Source organism: Triticum urartu, chromosome 4 (genome assembly GCF_003073215.2).
Source record: "Triticum urartu cultivar G1812 chromosome 4, Tu2.1, whole genome shotgun sequence".
NCBI classification, from domain to species: Eukaryota; Viridiplantae; Streptophyta; class Magnoliopsida; order Poales; family Poaceae; genus Triticum; species Triticum urartu.
In genome coordinates, this window is record NC_053025.1 from 84,428,955 (window position 1) to 84,452,628 (window position 23,674).

The following is a 23,674-nucleotide window of genomic DNA, read 5'->3' on the forward strand; positions in this document are numbered from 1 at the left end:
TGCCTCCGGTGGCATACCCGGATAGCAATGATGCATGAGTGACTTATATGAAAGAATTATGAACGGTGGCTTTTCCACGACTAAAATGTCAACAACATGATCATGCAAAGCAATATGACAATGATGGAGCGTGTCATAGTAAACGGAACGGTGGAAAGTTGCATGGCAATATATCTCGGAATGGCTATGGAAATGCCATGATAGGTAGGTATGGTGGCTGTTTTGAGGAAGGTATATGGTGGGTGTATGATACCGGCGAAAGGTGCGCGGTATTAGAGAGGCTAGCAATGGTGGAAGGGTGAGAGTGCGTATAATCCATGGACTCAACATTAGTCATAAAGAACTCACATACTTATTGCAAAAATCTATTAGTTATCGAAGCAAAGTACTATGCGCATGCTCCTAGGGGGATAGATTGGTAGGAAAAGACCATCGCTCGTCCCCGGCCGCCACTCATAAGGAGGACAATCAATAAATACATCATGCTCCGATTCTTAACATAACGGTTCACCATACGTGCATGCTACAGGAATCACAAACTTCAACACAAGCATTTCTCAAATTCACAACTACTCAACTAGCACAACTCTAATATCACCATCTCCATATCTCAAAACAATTATCAAGTTTCAAACTTCTCATAGTATTCAACACACTCATAAGAATTTTTTTAATTAATCTTGAATGCCTAAACTGATTAAATCAAATTACCATGCTGTTTTGTAGGACTCTCAAAATAATCTAAGTGAAGCATGAGAGAACAAAAGTTTCTATAAAACAATTCCACCATCGTGCTCTAAAAGATATAAGTGAAGCACTAGGGCAAAAACTATGTGACTCAAAAGATATAAGTGAAGCACATAGAGTATTCTATCAATTTCTGAATCATGTGTGTCTCTCTCAAAAAAGGTGTGTGCAGCAAGTATGATTGTGGAAACCTAACAAATAAAGACTCAAATAATACAAGACGCTCCAAGCAAAACACATATCATGTGGTAAATAAAAATATAGCTCCAAGTAAAGTTACCGATAGAAGTAGACGAAAGAGGGGATGCCTTCCGGGGCATCCCCAAGCTTTCGCTTTAAGGTGTCCTTAGATTATCTTGGGATGCCATGGGCATCCCCAAGCATAGGCTCTTGCCACTCCTTGTTCCATAATCCATCAAATCTTTTAACCAAACCTTGAAAACTTCACAACACAAAACTTAAAGTAGAAAATCTCGTGAGCTCCGTTAGCGAAAGAAAACAAAACACCACTTCAAGGTATTGCAATGAACTTATTATTTATTTATATTGGTGTTAAACCTAATGTATTCCAACTTCTCTATGATTTATAAACTATTTTACTAGCCATAGATTCATCAAAATAAGCAAACAACACACGGAAAATAGAATCTGTCAAAAACAGAACAGTCTGTAGTAATCTGCAGCTAACGCAAGTTTTGGAACCCCAAAAATTCTAAAATAAATTTCTGGACCTGAGGAATTTATATATTAATCATCTGCAAAAATAATTAACTAAATATCACTTTCCAAATAAAAATGGCAGCAGTTCTCGTGAGCGCTAAAGTTTCTGTTTTTTACAGCAAGATTAAAAAGACTTTCCCCAAGTCTTCACAACGGTTCTACTTGGCACAAACACTAATTAAACACAAAAAACAACCAAAACAGAGGCTAGATAAATTATTTATTACTAAACAGGAGCAAAAATCAAGGAATAAAAATAAAATTGGGTTGCCTCCCAACAAGCGCTATCGTTTAACGCCCCTAGCTAGGCATAAAAGCAAGGATATATCTAGGTGTTGCCATCCTTGGAAGGCAATCCATAAGTGGCTCTCATAATAGATTCATAAGGTAATTTAATTTTCTTTCTAGGGAAGTGTTCCATGCCTTTCCTTAACGTAAATTGGAATCTAATATTCCCTTCCTTCATATCAATACTTGCACCAATCGTTCTAAGGAAAGGTCTACCAAGAATAATAGGACATGAAGGATTGCAATCTATGTCAAGAACAATAAAATCTATGGGCACATAATTCCTATTTGCAACAATAAGAACATCATTAATTCTTCCCATAGGTTTCTTAATAGTGGAATCCTCAAGGTGCAAGTTTAAAGAGCAATCATCAAAATCACGGAAACCTAGCAAATCACACAAAGTCTTTGGAAACGTGGAAACACTAGCACCCAAAACACACAAAGCATAGCATTCATGATCTTTAATCTTAATTTTAATAGTAGTTTCCCACTCGTCATAAAGTTTTCTAGGGACATAAACTTCCAACTCAAATTTTTCTTCATAAGATTGCATCAAAGCATCAACGATATGTTTGGTAAAGGCTTTATTTTGACTATAAGCATGAGGAGAATTTAGCATGGATTGTAACAAGGAAATACAATCTATCAAAGAGCAATTATCATAATTAAATTCCTTTAAATCCAAAATAGTGGGTTCATTAATATTTAAAGTTTTGACTTCTTCAATCCCACTTTTAACAATTTTAGCATCAAGATCTAAAGACTCCGAATTTTTGGAACGCCTTCTAGGTAAAGGTGGATCATATTCAGTCCCATCATTATCAAGATTCATATTGAAAAACAAAGATTTAATAGGGGACACATCAATAACTTTTAGATCTTCATCTTTATTATGATGGAAACTAGAAGAACACGCTTTTATAAAGCAATCTTTCTTAGCACGCATCCTAGCGGTTCTTTCTTTGCACTCATCAATGGAAATTCTCATAGATTTGAGAGACTCATTGATATCATGCTTAGGAGGAATAGATCTAAGTTTCAAAGAATCAACATCAAGAGAAATTCTATCAACGTTCCTAGCCAACTCATCAATCTTAAGCAATTTTTCTTCAATCAAAGCATTGAAATTCTTTTGCGAGGTAATAAATTCTTTAATATTAGATTCAAAATCAGAGGGTATCTTATTAAAATTTCCATAAGAATTGTTGTAATAATTACCATAATTATTAGAGGAATTACTAGGATACGACCTAGGATTAAAGTTTCCTCTATACGCGTTGTTACCAAAATTATTCCCACCAACAAAATTCACATCCAAAGATTCATTATTATTCTCAATCAAAGTAGACAAAGGCATATCATTAGGATCAGAAGAAACACTTTTATTAGCAAATAATATCATAAGTTCATCCATCTTTCCACTCAAAACATTAATTTCTTCTATCGCATGCACTTTCTTATTAGTAGATCTTTCAATGTGCCATTGAGAATAATTAACCATAATATTATCTAGGAGTTTAGTAGCTTCTCCTAAAGTGATTTCCATAAAAGTGCCTCCCGTGGCCGAATCTAAAAGATTTCTAGAAGCAAAATTCAATCTGGCATAAATTTTTTGTATAATCATCCACAAATTCAAACCATGTGTAGGGCAATTACGTATCATTAATTTCATCCTCTCCCAAGCTTGTGCAACATGTTCATGATCAAGTTGCTTAAAGTTCATGATATCGTTTCTAAGAGAGATGATCTTAGCGGGAGGAAAATACTTAGAGATAAAAGCATCTTTGCACTTATTCCATGAATCAATACTATTTTAGGCAAAGACGAAAACCAAGCTTTAGCATGATCTCTAAGCGAAAAAGGAAATAGCTTCAATTTAACAATATCATTATCCATATCTTTCTTCTTTTGCATATTGCACAGATCAACAAAGTTGTTTAGATGGGTAGCGGCATCTTCACTACGAAGGCCGGAAAACGGATCTTTCATGACAAGATTCAGCAAAGCAGCATTAATTTCACAAGATTCAGCATCGGTAAGAGGAGCAATCGGAGTGCTAATAAAATCAATGTTGTTGGTATCGGTAAAGTCACACAATTTGGTATTATCTTGAGCCATCGTGACAAGCAAGCAATCCGACACACAAGCAAACAAGAGACGGGCAAAAGGAGGCAAATAGAGAAAGAGAGGGAGGATGGAGAGAGAGAGGGCGAATAAAACGGCAAGGGTGAAGTGGGGGAGAGGAAAACGAGAGGCAAATGGAAAATAATGTAATGCGGGAGATAAGGGTTTGTGATGGGTACTTGGTATGTTGACTTTTGCGTAGACTCACCGGCAACGGCGCCAGAAGTCCTTCTTGCTACCTCTTGAGCACTGCGTTGGTTTTTCCTTGAAGAGGAAGGGGTGATGCAGCAAAGTAGCGTAAGTATTTCCCTTAGTTTTTGAGAACCAAGGTATCAATCCAGTAGGAGGCCACGCACGAGTCCCTCACACCTACACAAACAAATAAACTCCTCGCAACCAACATGATAAAGGGGTTGTCAATCCCTTCATGGCCACCTACGAGAGTGAGATCTAATAGATATGATGAGATAATATTTTTGGTATTTTTATGATATAGGGAGATAAAGATGTAAGTAAAATAAATGGCAAAGGAAATAACTAAGTATTGGAAGATTAATATGATGGAAGATATACCCGGGGGCCATAGGTTTCACTAGAGGCTTCTCTCGAGAGCATAAGTATTACGTCGGGTAAACAAATTACTGTTGAGCAATTGATAGAATTGAGCATAGTTATGAGAATATCTAGGTATGATCATGTATATAGGCATCACGTCCGAGACAAGTAGACCGACTCCTGCCTGCATCTACTACTATTACTCCACACATCGACCGCTATCCAGCATGCATCTAGAGTATTAAGTTCAAGAGAACAGAGTAACGCTTTAAGCAAGATGACATGATGTAGAGGGATAAACTCATGCAATATGATATAAACCCCATCTTGTTATCCTCGATGGCAACAATACAATATCTGCCTTGCTGCCCCTACTGTCACTGGGAAAGGACACCGCAAGATTGAACCCAAAGCTAAGCACTTCTCCCATTGCAAGAAAGATCAATCTAGTAGGCCAAACCAAACTGATAATTCGAAGAGACTTGCAAAGATAACCAATCATACATAAAAGAATTCAGAGAAGATTCAAATATTGTTCATAGATAAACTTGATCATAAACCCACAATTCATCGATCTCAACAAACACACCGCAAAAGAAGATTACATTGAATAAATCTCCACAAGAGAGGGGGAGAACTTTGTATTGAGATCCAAAAAGAGAGAAGAAGCCATCTAGCTAATAACTATGGACCCGTAGGTCTAAAGTAAACTACTCACACTTCATCGAAGAGGCTATGGTGTTGATGTAGAAGCCCTCCATGATCGATGCCCCCTCCGGCGGAGCTCCGGGAAAGGCCTCGAGATGGGATCTCGTGGATACAGAAAGTTACGGCGGTGGAATTAGGGTTTTGGCTCTGTATCTGTAAGTTTGGGGGTACATAGGTATATATAGGAGGAAGGAGTACGTCGGTGGAGCAACGTGGGCCCCACGAGGGTGGAGGGCGCGCCTAGAGGGGTAGGTGCGCCCCTACCTCGTGCCTTCCTGGTTGATGTCTTGATGTAGGGTCCAAGTCCTCTGGATCACGTTTGTTCCGAAAATCACGTTCCCGAAGGTTTCATTCTGTTTGGACTTCGTTTGATATTCTTTTTCTGCGAAACTCTGAAATAGGCAAAAAAAGCAATTCTAAGCTGGGCCTCCGGTTAATAGGTTAGTCCCAAAAATAATATAAAAATGTATAATAAAGCCCAATAATGTCCAAAACAGGATATAATATAGCATGGAACAATCAAAAATTATAGATACATTGGAGACGTATCAATCTTCAGGAGACCATTGTATTGAGAATCAATTGAGAGAGAGAGAGAGGAAGCCATCTAGCTACTAACTACAGACTCGAAGGTCTACAAAGAACTACTCACGCATCATCGAAGAGGCACCAATGGAAAGTGGTGGACCCCTCCCGGCGGAGCCAGGATTTTGGTATAGGGGGGCCAAGTCAAGTTCATAACTATTTTTCTAGACCGAAAAGATAATTATTGAGATATCAACGGGACAAAAAATATATTAAAAAGACCAAGTTGTGGAGAGTTATTGGGCCCTAGCAGGCCCGGTAACACTTGGGGCGCCCCTAGCTTGTTAGGGGAGGTCGATTTGGAGGGGAACTCCCCATCCTCTTAGCGACCCTTCCCCCTTGTGGCACCTCCTCCCTCTTCTCCAACCAATATATACTTGAGGATTTGGCCCTTGGGAGACACAAGTTTTGGAGCCTCCTCTAGTTGTCTATGTCTAGTTTTAGTTGATCCAGTTAGAGCTAGATCTAATCCTCTCTAATCCTCGTAATTATAAGCCCAGTGTGGTTCTAATCTCCCGCTCTAATTCTCTGGCATAGATTAGCTCTGGATAACGAAGCGCTGCCGGATCATGACGACCGTACACTTGTAAACTATGGAGAGGTCGTGCTTTCGGTCTTTAGTTTGAGGGACCGTTCGTGAACGGTTCGAGGGACTTCAAGTATGATCTACACCGACTCTTCTTTCGCTGCAACTCAAAGTTGGTAACGATCAGATCTAAACCGTTATTGCATCTTCGTAGTGTTCCTGATTTGATCGTAGGACATTTTTTTGTTTTCTACTACGTTTCCCAACATGAATCATGATGCAAAATGGATGCCACTCCGCCCCTGGCCCAATGCCCCTGCCTCCGCATGGGACTGACCCGCTGGGGCTTCCACTCTGCGGAGGTCAACTAGGCTGAGGGCTACGGCTCTGTGCTCCGCTTCCAGCTTGGCGTGGTCATCCAGGGTGAGGACTTTGCCAAGGCTGCATCCCTCATGCATGCACTCCATGGATTCGTGTTGGAGAAGTTGTCCTGCATGAACAAGGACTCCGACTTCGACCCAAAGCGAAGACAGATGGCAGGAGGAGGTTGGAGGTCGAGGAGGTTGGGGGTGGCACCAGAGAAGATTAGGGGTGAATGGGAAGTGGAAGGCGAACAGGGCGGCGACAAGCCGAAGAGAAAGACCGGTCACGCGTGGCGGCGGGGAAGTGCCGTACACGCCCATTTTTTCCTTCTTTGCGTCTACACTCTATGCCTCCCCCTACGTCTCCAAGTCCAATAGAAATGAACGTGTGATACATGTTCAATCTTTCTTTCTTTTAAATCCCAACCATTAGTTTTTATAATTTATATAAAAATTAACGGATATAAAGGTGTGACGAAGGAGAATCAAGAAATCTTCCTTACTTAAAATGGGCAGATACATCACAAGCTAACGCATTCGGACATTGTCCCAGTAAATTATGAAATAAACTATTTCTGAAAGAACAATAATCAGTGGCTGTGTTATTTCACCTCTGGAGCGGCCTGCACCGTCAGATACACTCACTTTAGCAAAAACTTCAACATAGACGGTCTAGATCGAACCCCGACCATTACAGTCGCTCTGGGCCCTACTGATCAGTCCTCGCCGAGTCACCGAAGTCGCTGGACGAAAAGATCCGACCCGTTACCACCGGCCGCAGCACCGCACTCAAACAAAACACCGACCCTTCTCGTGCTCTGGCACTCCCCCCTTCCCTCCCAGATCTGCACGACCACCGCTACTCTTCCCCAGCTCCGGCGATCGCCGGAGCCCAATTGCGGCAGCGGCGCGATGGACCTCCTCATCGCGCAGATCACCACCGATCTCCGCTCCTCGGACGCTCTCCGGCAGTCGTCAGCGCTCCTGCAGGCCCTGCAGCAGTGCGCCGCCGGCCGCGACGTCTCCGCGCTAGCCCGCACCGCCGCCACCGAGATCCTAGCGGCGCCCTCCTCGGCCGTCTGCAAGCGCCTTGCGCTCGACCTTCTCCGTGCGCTGCCCCTGCCCCCCGATCTCCTCGACCCGCTCCTGCTCTCCTCCCTACGCTCCGACCTCTCCTTCCCGGATCCCGACGTCGCCGCCTCCTCCATCGCCTCATTCCCGTCGCTCCCCTCGCACCTACTCCCAACCCTCCTCTCCTCCGCGCACGCCGACATCGCTGCCGCTCTCTCCTCGCCCGCCGAGTCACTCCGCCTTGCCGCCGTTACCTCCCTCTCCTCCCTCCTCCCGCGCGATGACCTCGCGCTCATGTGCTCCACCAACCCCTCGCTCATGGGGCACGCCACCACCTGGTGGGGCCGTCTGACCGAGCTGGCCTTAGACTCCGCAGACGCAGTGGCAGCCGCAGCGTTCGAGGCACTTGCTCGGTTGTTCCAGGAGCTGGACGCGCGGCGTATGAGCCGGCTTGCTGGGGACAAGCTCGTTGATGGAGAGGGCGCGCTCGCTGTGCGTGCCCAGTGGGCAGCTGACGCCATCGACTTCATCTGGTCCCGGCGAAATATGCTCATTGCTCGATCCATGGTTATGCCCGTTGAGAGCTTCCGGGTCACTGTGTACCCTCTTGTGCATGCAGCAAAAATGGTTGCATCTGGCGCGGTGAACACGCTGCGGCAGATTGCCAAACCAGGAGACACTACAATAGCCGATACCGTGGAGGCGAGTGCGGAGAAGTTGGTGGGGGTGTCTGACATTGTCTCGCACTTGCTTCCTTTCCTTAGCTCGCTGGAACCGCCACTGGTGTTTGAGGTGGGGATCAATATGCTCTCGCTCGCAGATGCGCCCGGAGGCAAGCCGGAGTGGGCTTCAGCTGCCATTATTGCAATCCTAACACTATGGGACCGACAAGAGTTCTCATCGATGAGGGAGACGATCGTCAGGGCTGTTGTGGCGAATCTCCATCTGCTGGATCTTGGAATGCAGGTACTAAATCAATCGACTTATAAGAGCAATTCACCTTAGTCTTATCAACTCAATGATTGTTGTTTGCTAATTTCCTGTGGTAAATCTACTGGTTGTGTCTTGTGCCCAATGTCAACGAGGCTACTGGATCAAGGATTCTGGAAGTGGGCATTAGCAGTGGTAGCCAAGTTTGTATGAAGTAATTTAGGAGGCTTCTATTTTCGTGTCAATACATGGATTTATCTGTCATCAATTAGACATGACATAAATTGCAGTTGAAACATGGGTAGCCTTTCAGCCAAATAAGCTATTGTTTTAACCGGAGTCTGTCAAGTAATTCCAGTAACACGCAATTCTACTAGTTAGTGCTGTTTTTAGTGCAAGCCTGAAGCCATACTGATCCCAAGTTTTAAAACTACAGTATTATAAATCTTGAGTTTCAGTACCATGAAGAGTTATTAGTTATTAGATTCATAAATTCTGATCTCAAAGCTGACATTCTTGTATGAACCAAACAAATTTAGTCTTATCCCATATGATCTCCTATTTCAGTCTTATGCCAAAAATCCAAAAATCTATTTTCTTGTTGTTAGACCGGTGAATCAAACGGCGCTTTAGTTGGTTGTATTTCCGTGTGCTGATTGTTGTCTGTTTATTTGGACAAAAAGTGATTTTCTGAAATGCTAGTATATGTATTTATTAATTATAATTTTCATCATTTGATGCCATCTCTTAAATATGGCAAGTAAAAATCTTGCTAGTGTATCACAACTAGTTTGTTGGTGTGTTCCGTAGCATGAGCATTACCTTATGATTTACATCGTTATAGGTACTATATATCACAAATCAAAGTTTATTTATTAACCTTATCGGCTAAGCATTGATTTACATTGTCATGATAGATCAGTTACTAAGCAACTTAAGCCCATAGGTGATACAATATTGTTTGCTCGCTATCCATTCAAATTAAGCAGAGAAGTATTGGACCTTTGAAAACATTCACATTACTTAGCATATAATCATCAATATTTATAACTTGTGGAGCCAATGTAAAATGGTTATGCATCATTACTTTGATACCTGGTTTAGTAGTATACTATTGGCATCTTGTTTACCAATTAATGCTACTATGTTCGGAATGTAATTCTGGCAACTAGTTGCCCATGCACCCCATATTCTCCGTTTTTCCGGGTTTCTAAAATGTAAAATAATTCATTTGATTGGAGTCATGCCATATCATGTGCTAGCAGATCTGTACCACTTTCTTCCTTCCGTGCATAACTTGTAAAGAAGATAGCGAGAGGGACAATTTCAGTTTAGTGAACAAGTGTTGTGAAAATTTGTGTTCAAGATGGATTTACAAAAGCATGTTCTGTGATGCAGGTGTCTCTGTTCAAAAGGCTGCTTCAGATGCTGAAAAATTTGAGAGCCGAATCAGATAGAATGCATGCATTGGCATGCATTTGCCGAACTGCCCTTTGTGTTGATCTTTTTGCAAAGGAGAGCGTTCGAAGAGGTCAGAAGCCTGTTCCAGGAACAGATGTGATATCTCTTTTTGAGGATGCAAGGGTGAAGGATGATCTAAACAGCATAACAAGCAAAAGCTTGTTCAGAGAAGAGCTAGTTGCCTCACTGGTTGAAAGTTGTTTCCAGCTATCTCTTCCACTACCTGAGCAGAAGAATTCTGGGACAGAGAGTAGAGTTATAGGGGCATTAGCCTATGGAACTGGTTACGGTGCGTTGAATTGGACAGAACCTGCTTTGGATGTGGTGGAAGTTTGCAGGCCTTGTGTTCTCTGGGACTGTGACGGGCGCACCTATGCAATCGATTGCTACCTGAAGTTGCTTGTACGGCTTTGTCATATATATGATACCAGAGGCGGCGTAAAGACAATTAAGACTGGTGCATCTCAAGATCAGATTTTAAATGAGACTAGACTTCGAAATTTGCAGCTACAGCTTATTAGGGATCTTCGCGAGGTTATGATTCATCTTATTATCTGATGTTCAAATACATTTTTTTATGCATTTAAATACCAGTTGGACTCAAGGTGCAATTTTTATTCATTACTACCTCCTTTCCGGTTTATAGGGCTTATCTCAAAATTTTAGTTTTTCCATTTTATAAGGCTCAATTTGGTTGTTCCCCATCACATGTTCAAATTCCAAGATGCATTAAATCATTGCATGCAAGTATTAAGAGAAGATTGACCAGTGCATGTACTTTATGCATGCATGTATTGCAATTAATACATTGGTAAACATAATTTTTGAGAAAAATAAGAGCATTAATTGGGTGTTTTTGCAAACTACAAAAAGTATTCCACCACTCACCATCTACATTGGTTGGTGAGATTTTTGAATTGAGCCCTATAAACTGGAAATGAGGGAGTAATGCACTGTCATAAAAAAAATGTTTTGCCTGATCCCACCTAGTTCTATGCCAATTCTTTTTCATTACTAATTCAGTATAATCGTAGGCTTTATACTCTTACTTATTACTAACTTAATGGCACCTACTTTGTCAAGGATTTACCTGCATTTGGATCTCACTATGCCTGCCTTTGTTTGGTTTCCTTGTACACTTTTGTTCATCTTCCACTGCAAATAGGTGTAGCTTAAACTGTGCCATTCTGTAAAGATTGTTTTCTAGTTAGAGATGATTGATAAAAGACCAATGGTGTCATTAATCCCTCAGTTCTTCAGTACCTTTTCTTAAATCCAGATTGGCCTATATTTAAACGTGAATAAATGTTTCAGGTTCATACCTCAAGAATATCATCACGGCTGATATGGGCAATTTCTGAACACTTTGATCTTGAAGGTCTTGATCCTCTTTTAGCTGATGACCCAGAGGATCCTCTGAATATCATCATATCTAACATGCATAAGACTTTATTCAACACCGATTCCTCTGCCACTACATCAAATAGGATACAAGATGTGCAGGCTGTCCTCATATGCGCTCAGCGTTTGGGAACCAGAAATGCAAGAGCCGGCCAGCTCCTCAGTAAAGAATTGGAGGAGTTCAGGTCAAGTACTTCAGCTGATTCTGTCACCAAGCATCAGTCACGTTATGTCTTGCAGATAATAAAGTATGTGACGAATCATCCAGATAACAGGTGAGGGTTGCACTTCAAACTAATTATTTTACATCAGGCTGCACTATTTGCAGAAGTTCTGTATCTAAAAAAAGAAATTCTCTACGAACATGCATTTGAAAAAAAAAATTACTGCCATGTTTAACTTTCCAATATTTCATCCAGGTGGGTTGGTGTAGGTGATGCTACAGGAGATTACCCTTTTAGCCACCACAAGCTTACAGTTCAGTTTTCAGAGGCTGCTGCTGCACAAGATAGGAAATTGGAGGGATTAGTTCACAAGGCCATCCAGGAGCTTTGGAGGCCCAATCCCAGCCAGTTAACGCTCCTACAGACGAAGGGTATCGGTGCTTTGCACAAAGATCTTCCAAAAGCACGCACTCTGACTGGCAGCAGTGATCCATGTTACATCGAAGCATATCATTTGGCGGATCCAACTGATGGCAGAATCACCCTACATTTAAAGGTATAACCTGATCGATGAGATGATGATCTTTTCCGTGTACATTTAACATAATTTCTATTGATCTGTACTGCTGTTTCATGGTTACTGTTGATCACTGGTTAGGTTAGGAACTTTATATCTTTATTTATTGCTCCTGCATAGTTTATGTGCACTTTGCCACCCGGTAAAATGGTGAGAAATTAAAACAAATATTTGTGGCTGCTGACATATGGTTTTGCTGTAAGCCATAGTATTGTTTGACTTTGAGCTGTATGATTGCCCTTTTTAACTAATGTACACTTTTGCAGATTTTGAATTTGACTGAGCTGGAACTCAACAGGGTGGATATCCGAGTTGGGCTCTCTGGAGCACTGTATTATATGGATGGATTTTCCCGCACTGTTCGCCACCTGCGTAATCTTGTTTCCCAGGTGCCTCCACGACTCTTGAAATGCCTTGTTTACATATGCTTTTACTGTGCAGTTTAATTTCAATTATGTATCAGTAATTAAATATTTAAGAATTTGTCATTAGTCAGAATGGGCAGACAAATGTAGGGCTGCAGTTTGTTTGCAAATATATTATTTGAATATAGTTTACAGTGAAAGATTTTCTTCCTTGGCTAGTGAACTTCTCAATCTATTTCCTGGCAAAATTTAAAGACCACCACCTCCCAATGTAGTATACTTGTATAGCCAGTTGAGCTCACATTATATTGCACACCAGATAATGATCATGATGTTAAATATAAGTGATTTTCAAAGAGCCAGGCCATCCAGCATTGCGGCGGCTTTCAAGTAACTTAACTACTAGTGACAGTATCTTGTTTCCAGATGAGTTGCGCTAAAAATGTGGGCTATTGATAAAAATAGAATAGTGATAATAAATACCCCCCCCCCCCCCCCCGTCCGAAAATACTTGTCATCAAAATGGATAGAAAGGGATGTATCTAGAACTAAAAGACGTCTAGATACATCCTCTTTTATTCATTTTGATGACAAGTATTTCCGGGCGGAGGGAGTATTATATCATTGGGTAAGTACTGCCATCTCAGATTGGCTAATCCATATTTGCATCTAATTTATTTGGAAAATGCTTTGTCAATTCTGCAGGATCCAGTCCAAAGTAGTGTCACTGTGGGAGTTTCACATTTTGAGAGATGCTCTCTCTGGGTTCAAGTCCTGTATTACCCATTCTACGGAAGTGGAGGATCAGCAGACTATGAAGGAGATTATGCAGAAGAGGACTCACAAATGACGAGGCAGAAGCGCGCGCTCCGGCCAGAGCTTGGGGAGCCGGTTGTTTTACGGTGTCAGCCCTACAAGATCCCTCTCGCCGAACTTCTCTTGCCATATGAATGCTCTCCAGTTGAGTATTTCCGTCTATGGCCAGGCTTGCCAGCCATGGTTGAGTGCACTGGCACATACACATATGAAGGTAGCGGTTTCAAGGCCACTGCTGCTCAGCAGTATGATAGCTCTCCTTTCCTCAGTGGGTTGAAGTCAATTTATTCCAAGCCCTTCCATCAAGTCTGCTCTCATTTCATCCGAACAGTTGCTGGGTTCCAGGTAAGCATTTGACTGATAGTCACTTAGACGGTGTCATGTCATGGTCTTGATTCTATCCTGTGCAGCGTTACCATTTTTGTAAGGTTATAACACATGTATCTTCCACAGTTGTGTTACGCCGCAAAGACATGGTTTGGTGGGTTTGTGGGCATGATGATCTTCGGTGCAAGTGAGGTGAGCCGAAATGTTGATCTGGGTGACGAGACAACCACGATGATATGCAAGTTTGTCGTGCGTGCATCTGATGAATCGATCACAAGAGAGATCGAGTCGGACCTCCAGGGCTGGCTGGACGACATCACGGACGGCGCTGTTGAATACATGCCCGAAGAGGAGGTGAAGAGCACAGCTGCGGAGCGACTGAAGATATCCATGGAGAGGATAGCGCTACTCAAGGCAGCCAAACCTAAGATGCCGCCCGCGAAAACCGAGCAAGAGGAAGAGGAGAGGAAGCAGAGCGAGGAGTTGGACGGATTTGGGAACCCCAAGGGCCCCTCCACGCTCTCCAAGCTCACAGCGGAGGAAGCCGAGCACCGTGCCCTCCAAGCAGCCGTGCTCCAGGAGTGGCACCAGCTGTGCAAGGAGAAAGCCATGAAGGCACAGTGAGGCCTGGTCTGCGCTCCGCCTGTATAATTTTGTACCTGCCTTTTCCTCGAGCCACATTTTGATTTATTTTTTTCAGCCGTCCGACATTTTGATTTTTGAGTATGTATGATCCTGCCGATTTCCTGATTTTTTCATTGTATTCACAGGTATTGTTGTACCACAAACGATGTTTCGTTCTTTTTGTAACATAGCTCAAAGCATTAGTGTGAATGAGAATGATTTTTTTCTCTCCAATTTGTTGTGAATCTTTCGTACGATAGTTTTTGAAGGAAATCCCATCGATTTTAGGTGCTGAATTAATTCCTTTTCCTGTTATACTCACTGACTGTTGGGTCAGGCGAAATGAACCCTACTTGTCTGACCGTGCCGCCTATGACATGCGTGGCCCACCTGGCCTCTCTCTCTAGTCTGTCCCTCGCTGCGCGGTCTGCGAAGTGCGAACTCCCAACTCCCTCCCGAGCCCCGACCACCCGGCGGCGCCGTCGCCGCCACCAACCTCTCGCCGCCTCCTGCGGCCGAGCGCTTGCCCCATAACAAGGCGCCGGCCTTGCTCGTCGCGAACTCGGCAAGTTGGTCTGGACAGCGAGCGAGCTGTATGGGAGTCGAAGCGAGCCCGGAACCGGAAGATAGTCTCGCGGCGAGGAGGAGGCGGAGGGGGAGCAATGACCTGGGCGCGGACGCGGCTGTCCACGCGGCTCATGAACGTCTGCCTCGCGGCGCTCTGCCGCGGCGGCGGCCTCGCCCGGGCGGAGTCCGTCCTCGTCGACGCCATCCGCCTCGGCATGCCCCCCGACGTCGTCACCTACAACACCCTCCTCGCCGCGCACTGCCGCGCCTCGGGCCTCGACGCGGGGTTTTCCGTCCTGCGCCGGATGCGGGAGGCCGGGGTGAGCCCCGACGCCGTCACCTACAACTCCCTCATCGCCGGCGCCGCGCGGAGGGGGCTCACGATGCGCGCCCTCGACCTGTTCGACGAAATGCTCCAGGCGGGGGTCGCCCCCGACGCCTGGAGCTACAACGCGCTCATGCACTGCTTGTTCCGGTCTGGCCACCCGGAGGATGCCTACCGGGTGTTTGCCGATATGGCCGAGAAAGGCGTCGCGCCGTGCGCCACCACCTACAACACACTCCTGGACGGGCTCTTCAGGTTCGGTCACGCGATCAACGCGTACAGGATGTTCAGGTATCTGCAGAGGACGGGGCTCCCGGTGGGCATTGTGACTTACAACACGATGATCAATGGGCTGTGCAAGTCAGGCAAGGTGGGGTACGCCCGCATGGTCCTCAGGGAGCTTGGGAGGACCGAGCATGCCCCGAACGTCGTCACTTACACGACGGTCATGAAGTGCTGCTTTAAGTACGGCAGGTTTGATCAGGGGCTGGAGACCTTCTTGTCATTGCTGGACGGAGGGTACATTCCAGATCTCTTCCCATACTGCACGGTGATTAGTGCGTTAGTCAAGAAGGGACGGATGGAAGAAGCCAATACCTACAGTGAGCTAATGATACGGAGTGGGTTCAGGCTTGACAGTGCATGCTATAATACGCTGATTTACCTGCGATGCCAGGAAGGGAAGCTGGATGACGCGTTTGAGCTGCTGAGTATGATGGAAGAGGGTGGTCTGGAGAGTGATGAGTACACATTCTCAATTTTGGTTAATGGTTTGTGCAAGATGAGACATTTCGAGGCTGCACATAAGCAGTTATGTTACATGGAGATAAGGGACATGGATTCAAATATTGTTGCTTACAATTGCTTGGTGGACGCACTCTGCAAATCTGATGAGGTGGATGCAGCCATCAAATTACTTCACAACATGAAGCTGAAGGATGATTTTACTTACACATCACTAGTCCATGGTCTATGTAAGGTGGGTAGGTATCATATGGCATCCAAATTCTTGCGGATCTGCTTGCGTGAAGGGAACAGTGTTCTTGCATCTGCAAAGCGTGCTGTCATTGCTGGCCTTCGTAGTGCAGGGTTTCAGAATGACGTGAGGAAAGTTCGGGCAGCGTTACGTATGGCTAGGCTGTTAAAACCATAATCCAAGTCCAAGGAAAACAGTCTTCAACTTCACTGGGTGGTCCTGCAGAATCGAGAAGATCAATTGAGCAGACAAATTGAAATTACGTATGGCTAGGCTGTTAAAACTATAATCCAAGTCCAAGGAAAACAGTCTTCAACTTCACTGGGTGGTCCTGCAGAATCGAGAAGATCAATTGAGCAGACAAATTGAAATTTGGAGATGATCCTGCATCGAGATGAATGTCAAACATCCAGTTCTTGTGGCATAAACTGGAGGAAGGAAAGTAGGATCATGGTATTGTTGACGGGTGTTACTAATCTTATACATCAGCTCTTGGAGATACCATATTGTCTGCCAATGTTGCAGTATGTAATCAGCCACCCTTAGAGCCAAGCATCATTTGAAATTATACAGCAGGAGAAGATGCAACATGTGATCACTAGCTGGCAAGTGGTCATGATGCCAGCGCAGTATACACAGGAAGTGATCTTTGCCTGGTCCACGCATCACCTTGGATGTGAATATTATTTGGATGGCGCTGATTAAATCCAAGTGATTATTAGCATTCCAAAGTTTCAATAGAGGTAATTATGGATAATATATTTGCAATCATAGTTTTTGTTTAACGCAGTGAATACCCTATCGTCGTCATGGAGTTCAAATTTTGTGTGAAGCATATTGCTAATTGCCCCCTCTTTTAGGTGATCGGTGTGATGATTTGATCAGGATCCTTTTGCTCCAGACATGATGCGCACACTGCAGTATAAGATCACAAAATGCAAATATTGGTACTTAGTACACAACAGTCCATTTGTTCATCATTTTTGCTTTGTTTAATTCTTGTGAAGCGGCAGAAAAATAATATTTTTTGGGGAAACATCATGTAACAGCATTAACCTGTTTGAGGAAAATATGTACGCCAATGAAAGAAACATTAACAACATAATCGTGTTTCTGCTATGCTGCCTACTCTGTAGATTTGTGTTGAACAGGCATACTGCTGCCTTTTCTTAAGATTTTGATAGTCTAACCTAAACCATCACCAAATTATTTTTGCACAGTATATCGTTTGCTTCTTTTCCATTGACTGCATATGGTCTTCAGATGGTGAAATCATGTGCCTGGAAGTATAAACTAGTCCTGTATGGCACATAGCAATGTCACATTCTTGTTCTTTTTGTTTATTTGCATGCTAATGGCACTTCTACATATCTGAGATCATTGATATGAATTCACTGTGTTCCATTTCATTCACCTGCCTTATATGGTTTCATTTGTTGCTCTGTTTGTCAGCGAGTTTCCACTAGTGTATGTGGTTACATCTAAAATGCGTGCTGTTTGGAACCCGAGACACTTTATTATTATTATTACCAAACCTAAAGGGACAAATCCAAGACAGTATGGAAAAAAGACACATCCCACACAGAGCACCAGTAGCCAAAACACTTCATTATTACTCGGCCCTCCTTATGCTGACGTTGAAGGTGTGCTCGTCGACGAGGTGGAAGACACAGAGGTCCCCGACCTTGATCCCGTGGTGGCCGGAGAAGTGGCCCCACCCGGCCTTCATGCGCGCCTGGTCGCTCGTCAGCGTCAGCTTCACGGGCCACGACCTCCCGCCCGAGTCCTTGAGTATCATCAGCCGGTTCGTCGCGATGCCGTTCATGACACAGAACTTCTTCCCGATGTTCTACACGAGGCCCAAGCCAAAACAAACACTATAAGTTCACAGTGCATATCTATCTGAACTAGAGAGTATAGATTTGATTTTGAACCAGCTAAAGAACTTGCCATGTAGCTGTAGCGAATGTTGCAAGGAGTCGCCGTCTTGGCGTAGAAAGGGAGGGTGCCGGTGTAGTCAGACTCCTTGGCCTCCGTTGCGATGCCGGAGTGGGTGTCCGCTTGGGCGTACTTCTCTGTGGTGGCATCTTGCTCGCCATCATTTTCTTCCATCAGAATCCTGCGAGGTTTGTACTGCTTCTTTGCCTGTATGGCACCATCACCGGTAAGGCTCCTGTCACTGACCTTCCTGGTTTTCTGAGCATGTGTACCACCTGCGAAACATACAAGATAAGCTCCATTATTAATCTTCCTGATTTTTACGCTTGCTATATCTACCTACCCGGTATATATGTGCAGATTTGTTTACACAGAATATTGGAAATGGTGAGCGGTGTTTTATCTGTACGTATGCAGGAGTTGTATTTTCGGGACACGTTGAGGTTTTTTTTTTTGGGTATGTAGTTGAATGGGGAACATCACCTATTCACAATGATTGTGATTTATTTGACATTCGCCATATTCTCACACAAATATTCACTATGAGTTATAGTGTAGCTGTTTTTTTTTCTGTGACATAAGTTTGGGTGTAGTTGATGAGTGAAAGTATACTTCTATCCATCAAAAGGAAAAAAAACATTCTATATATTTTTAATATTTTTGGTCTCCACAAGTAAGCGTAAAGGGTCTGTATCAAAAATAAATAAATCTTAGTAATATTTTTGAGAGGGTAAAAAAAGATATGTTTATAAGAATTGAGAATGTCAAACATCAACACTTCCAAGCTATTGTAACTCAGTTAGTGAAATTAACATCCCAAGTAGACATTTATAAGAACTGAGAATATGGAACATTATTAGGGCCTCCTTTAATTCGAAGGAATTGCATAGGAATTTTGGAGGATTGTGATCCTTTGGAATATTTCCTACATATGTTGTTTCATTTGCGATTGCAATCCATAGGATATTTTTTAGGATTTGTTTGTAGTCTCTCCGATCCATATTAGTTGTCGCTCAAACGGATGTATCTAGACATGCGACAACCAATATGGATCGGAGGGAGTACTAGGTTCTGTAGGAAATCATGTGAACAATCCTACGCTTTTTTGTGCACAACCAAATGACCATATAATCCAGTAGTTTTCAATATGCCACGACACTCGTTTTACAAATAATGTGAATCAAAGAAGTCCTAAAAGGCTAAAATGCAGATTCTACATGATCTTGGTTTCCTTTAATTTTTTCATGAGGTGTACTTCTGTTGAGAACAAAGAAGTTTGTTGTTTTCCATCGTGTGATCATACTTCATATATAGTCACACTGTTAATTTCTTAAAGATAATATAGACTTGACAATTGTGACGTGATATCTTTGCAGGAAAAACACATTCACACATAAACTCATTCTGAGAAGAAGAAGCGAGACGTACCATGGCCCTTGGAGGTAGGCTGCGATCCACAGCCAGTGCTGGACCGCTTCCTCGGTGCTGCCTGCTCTAACAATGCGCCGGCGAAGACAAGGTCGTCGTAGTTCTTGATGCACCCGGACGTCTCGAACACCTTCACGGTGAACACCATGTTCCCTTCGTACTTGAACACCAGGAAGTTCTCCTCCTCCAGCCTGTTGGCCCTCACGAACTCGGCCCAGCCGCCGGCGAAGTAGACGTCGCTGTCGCCGCCGTGGCCGTCTCGGACCACGTCGACATGCCAGAACTTGCCCAACGGGCTCATCAGGGTGGCCCGCCGGAGCCCGGGCTCCGCTGCCAGGTGCCGCCGCATGAACTTGGCCGGGATCGGCATCTTCTCCATGAAGTCCGTGAAGAGCACCTTGAGGAACTGAGGCTTGCCGCAGGGAGCCTTCCGGTTGCTGTCGGAAGCCATTTTTCTGTCGTGTGGACCGCGCAGCAAGTTTTTCCAGAGCACACACCGGAGGAGGAGGAAGAGGAAGAATAGCAAGGGAACAGTTATTATAGGCGTTACTGTAGATTTGGGGCCAATATGTTTAGCATTGAACATGGGAATTTAATCTGGCGGTCATGGAATGGCTTCATTTCTCTTTGGTGAATTGGCATCTTTAGCTGGAGCTTTTAGAGCAGCCGGTGCAATTACAGAGCACGGGTAACATATTTTGCTAGTAAATGTGAAGGATTGAGGGGCCTCTCTGATTGGAAGATTTTTAGAAGTCGCAGGATTGCATTGACACGTCCTCACATGGTTGAAACTTGAAAACGATAAAATTTGGTAGCAAAGCGATTACACAGCACAGTTAGACTCTTTGATTATTTGGAGGATTCAATTTCTTTTACATGTTCTTTTTACAGGGATATGAGTTGTTTGGTTTATATGAATCATAAGTATTCTTTTGCATCCACTCAAAACGCTCGATTCACCATTTCCCTCGTCGGCAGATCTCCCTCATATTCGGCATCTAGAGCGTTCTATTCTTTAGCATTGAAACGCTATGAGCAACATTTTTTTTCTACACATGTAACATCATCTCAACATTGTGAACTAACTTGTGGTGGATGGTTAGGAGGACAATAATATGCCCACAGCCCAACAGAGTTCCAGACCTAGACTTGACACTGGCGTTCGTATTTTTCTGAATTTATTTCAGTCCTTCCGGCAATGTACATTTAGTGCGAGGGGATGTTTCCATCAACTACGAAGGCGTTGTGTCGACTTCCCAATCTCAAGATGATGTGTTGATTTAGTCTCTCAGAGGTGCTCATATGGGTAGTGCGTGCATTCATAGAGGTATGTGTATGTATGAGCGTCCCTGTCTGTATTGTGTTAAAGAAATAACAAAAAAGTTAACTTGCAGTGGCGAGCTAACCCTTTTTGATAACAGTTGTCACTGTGAAGAAACTGTCATTCCCTCAAATTAAAAATGCCATCAAAATCGTTCACAAATGCCACCCTTCCCCGAGGCTGTCAGCTAGGGGGGGGGGGGTCCAAAAATAAACACGTTGCAACATTTTTTCCTCGTATTTTAAAAACATGCAAAAATGTTTGAACATATAGAACACACCATGGAATATTTCTTATCTATGCGACAAACTCATTGGTTGCAAATAGTCGGTAAGGGAATCCTCGCACTGATGTACCATAGAACTAATCCAACGCATGCAACAGCATGAAAACAACTTTGCAGCATGAACATGACAATTACAAAAGATATCCATGACCACTGCAACATGCCATCCATTTGTACAGTAAAAACGTACACATGGTTGCAAATTGGCAACGCAACCTATGCAACCTAAAAATTCTCCTTACTATAACATGCATTTTAAAGCAACGAACTCACCGCCTTAGGCTAGCCGACGAGGAATATGGACAAGGGTTCAAAGGGTGCAATGCTTATTGTACAAATTAAAGGCGCTTTTGAAATGCTAAAATAACTGTACAAATTAAAAGACCACTGAACTGAAGAACTGAATCCTAACTGTTTTTCTGTCGAAGAATTTTTGTAGGCGCTTTTGAAATGCAAAAATAATTGCAAAATTTGGCCATCATCTCAAACGCACTGTATTTGAAATTGGGCGTACAATGCTAACTTTCTCTCGAGGGGTCAACGACATGGCCGGCGAAGACGACGGCGCCGGTCTCCTCCTCCACGATGAAGTAGGCAAACGGATGATCAGCGACGAAATCCACCCGCCGCGGCGGACTGTACCTGGCCGCGCAGCCATACCGGTCAGTAACCATGGTGACGGCCGCGGCCTCCGTGCCCTCCTCGTTCACCTCGATCACCGCCTTGTGGACGACTTCGTCCACGACCATTCCGAAGCCGGAGTCGTCGGGCCCCGTCATGTCGGACAGGTCGCCCAGCGGGCTGAACGGCAGGCTGAGGCCCAACTCCTTGAGGACGTCGACCACGCTGTCGTGGAAGGACAGCTTGAACCTGGGCACCCGGAACTCGCCGACCTCGACCTTCCGGCGAGGCAGGTGGTCGTGCAGGAAGCCCGGCCGTGAAGCGATCGCGTCGACCAGGCTGCGCAGGCCGTCGTCGGCGTCCGGGAGGAAGATGCACAAGGAGAACTGTGTGGAGCTGGAGGACGCGGTCGAATACGTGTTAATGTCGCCGTACGGGTCGGCGAGGCTGGAAGATGCGTTTGGATGTCCGCTGGAGTACGGATACGGACCGGCGCGGCCGTAGGAACCATGGCGGGAAGGTGAAGCGGCATGAGAGAATCGATCAGGACGGAGGAGCGGAGCACTCTTCGGAAAGAATGGGGCGGGCTTCCTGGGATCACGCGTCAGGAACGCGTCCACCATCTTGTACCGAAGCTTGAGCACCTTGAACCCGTCGTGCACGGCCACGAACTGGTCATCCCAGCTCTGCATGAAGGGCACGTCGACGGGGAGGGCGCCGCCGACCCGGCGGAACGGCGCGTCGGCGGTGTTCCTCTCGTCGAAGGGCTGGTCCCACTTGCCCTTGAAGTACACAGCGTTGCCGAGCACGACGCGGGTGGACTCGGTCACCGACCCAGGGCCGAGGACGGAGTCGATCAGGTTGTTCGTGGCGCGCGCCGCCCGCGTGTTGATCAGCTGGCGCGAGCCGTCGGGGTCGCCGCGGAAGTCGACGGTGGAGGCCTCGGCCCTGTACCCGCCGCCGGCGACGACCTTGAGGAACCCGGGCTTGAGCGGGCACGCCAGGTCGCTCCAGACGCCGCATGCGAACGCCACGCGCGGGCCGCCGGAGTCCGTCCGGTCTTGCAACGCGCCACCCACCGCACGCGCGACGAACTCGTCGAGCTCGCCGCGGGACCGTGCGCCGAGGACGCGAAGGATCTCGTCCAGGGTGGCGCCATGGGCGCCGGCGGCCACGAGCGACAGCGCGGTGTAGATGGAGAGCGGCGAGAAGACCAGATTGCTGTCCACGGGGTTGCCGGCGATGCCCCGCGCGAGGCTGGCGGATAGCGCCACCAGCCCCTCGAAGCCGGCAGACTGTGGCGGATCCTTCCTCATCGTCGTCTCAGCTGCTCGGAAGCCCATCGTATCGATGATCGCCGGTTTAGAGATCACGACCGCTGTGATTCGATGACCGCTAACGTATGTGATTATGTTGCTTGGGTTGCTGCTACCGCGTTGCTAAGGTTTTGGAGTATTTGTATTACAAGTTGATGAATCAATCCGTGATCGTTACATATACTTTCTCGAATTTGTAATAACTCTCCTAATGTGATTTCCTCCTCTATTTTTCCTTCCAATTTTTTCCTTTCTTATTAATTCCCTCTTCACGCAGTGCATGCACTTAATAAGCAAAAAAAAAAAAAACTCTCCGCAGCTATATTTCTGATTTTGTCAATTTTGTCGTGTCCTCTCTGTGAGCAATATGTTTTTTCGTCAGCGTCAAGTGGGTGTTCTCGGCCAATTCAATATTGAGTTCTTTGTAAAAGCATCTCTAGCAGAGTCATTATATTGGCCCAATCATTATAATAATTGCATTACGGTTATTTTATGCTAAAATGACACTGATATAGTCGTTATATGCCCTGCGAGCTTCATAA

The 23,674-nt window shown here is 44.8% G+C and overlaps 4 protein-coding genes across 5 annotated transcripts; 2 read left to right on the forward strand and 2 right to left on the reverse strand.

Annotated features, from left to right (window-relative positions):
* The first annotated feature begins 7,390 nt into the window (after window positions 1–7,390).
* LOC125550808 (protein TPLATE) lies at window positions 7,391–14,588 on the forward strand. Its single transcript, XM_048713903.1, has 7 exons — window positions 7,391–8,655; window positions 10,018–10,614; window positions 11,395–11,756; window positions 11,901–12,201; window positions 12,489–12,611; window positions 13,293–13,748; window positions 13,857–14,588. The coding sequence occupies exons 1-7, from the start codon at window positions 7,531–7,533 to the stop codon at window positions 14,352–14,354; spliced, it is 3,462 nt and encodes a 1,153-aa protein (XP_048569860.1). The 5' UTR covers window positions 7,391–7,530; the 3' UTR covers window positions 14,355–14,588.
* Window positions 14,589–14,717: 129 nt separating this feature from the next.
* On the forward strand, window positions 14,718–19,671 carry LOC125550809 (putative pentatricopeptide repeat-containing protein At4g17915). 2 transcript variants are annotated; one of them, XM_048713905.1, is made up of 3 exons: window positions 14,718–16,965; window positions 17,083–17,169; window positions 19,537–19,671. In XM_048713905.1, exon 1 carries the CDS (start codon window positions 15,017–15,019, stop codon window positions 16,397–16,399), a length of 1,383 nt encoding a protein of 460 aa, XP_048569862.1. In that variant the 5' UTR covers window positions 14,718–15,016; the 3' UTR covers window positions 16,400–16,965; window positions 17,083–17,169; window positions 19,537–19,671. The 2 variants fall into 2 exon arrangements, with proteins under 2 accessions (XP_048569862.1, XP_048569861.1); XM_048713904.1 differs by lacking the exon at window positions 19,537–19,671 and having other exon boundaries at window positions 17,083–17,170.
* On the reverse strand, window positions 17,479–20,469 carry LOC125550810 (putative B3 domain-containing protein Os04g0347400). Its single transcript, XM_048713907.1, has 3 exons — window positions 19,589–20,469; window positions 18,101–18,435; window positions 17,479–18,059 (listed from the first exon to the last, which is right to left on the reverse strand). Exons 1-3 carry the CDS (start codon window positions 20,172–20,174, stop codon window positions 17,835–17,837), a joined length of 1,146 nt encoding a protein of 381 aa, XP_048569864.1. The 5' UTR covers window positions 20,175–20,469; the 3' UTR covers window positions 17,479–17,834.
* Window positions 20,470–21,619: 1,150 nt separating this feature from the next.
* Window positions 21,620–23,159, reverse strand: LOC125554629 (serpin-Z6B-like). The gene has a single exon (XM_048718129.1). It carries the CDS (start codon window positions 23,157–23,159, stop codon window positions 21,714–21,716), a length of 1,446 nt encoding a protein of 481 aa, XP_048574086.1. The 3' UTR covers window positions 21,620–21,713.
* Between the last annotated feature and the right edge of the window lie 515 nt (window positions 23,160–23,674).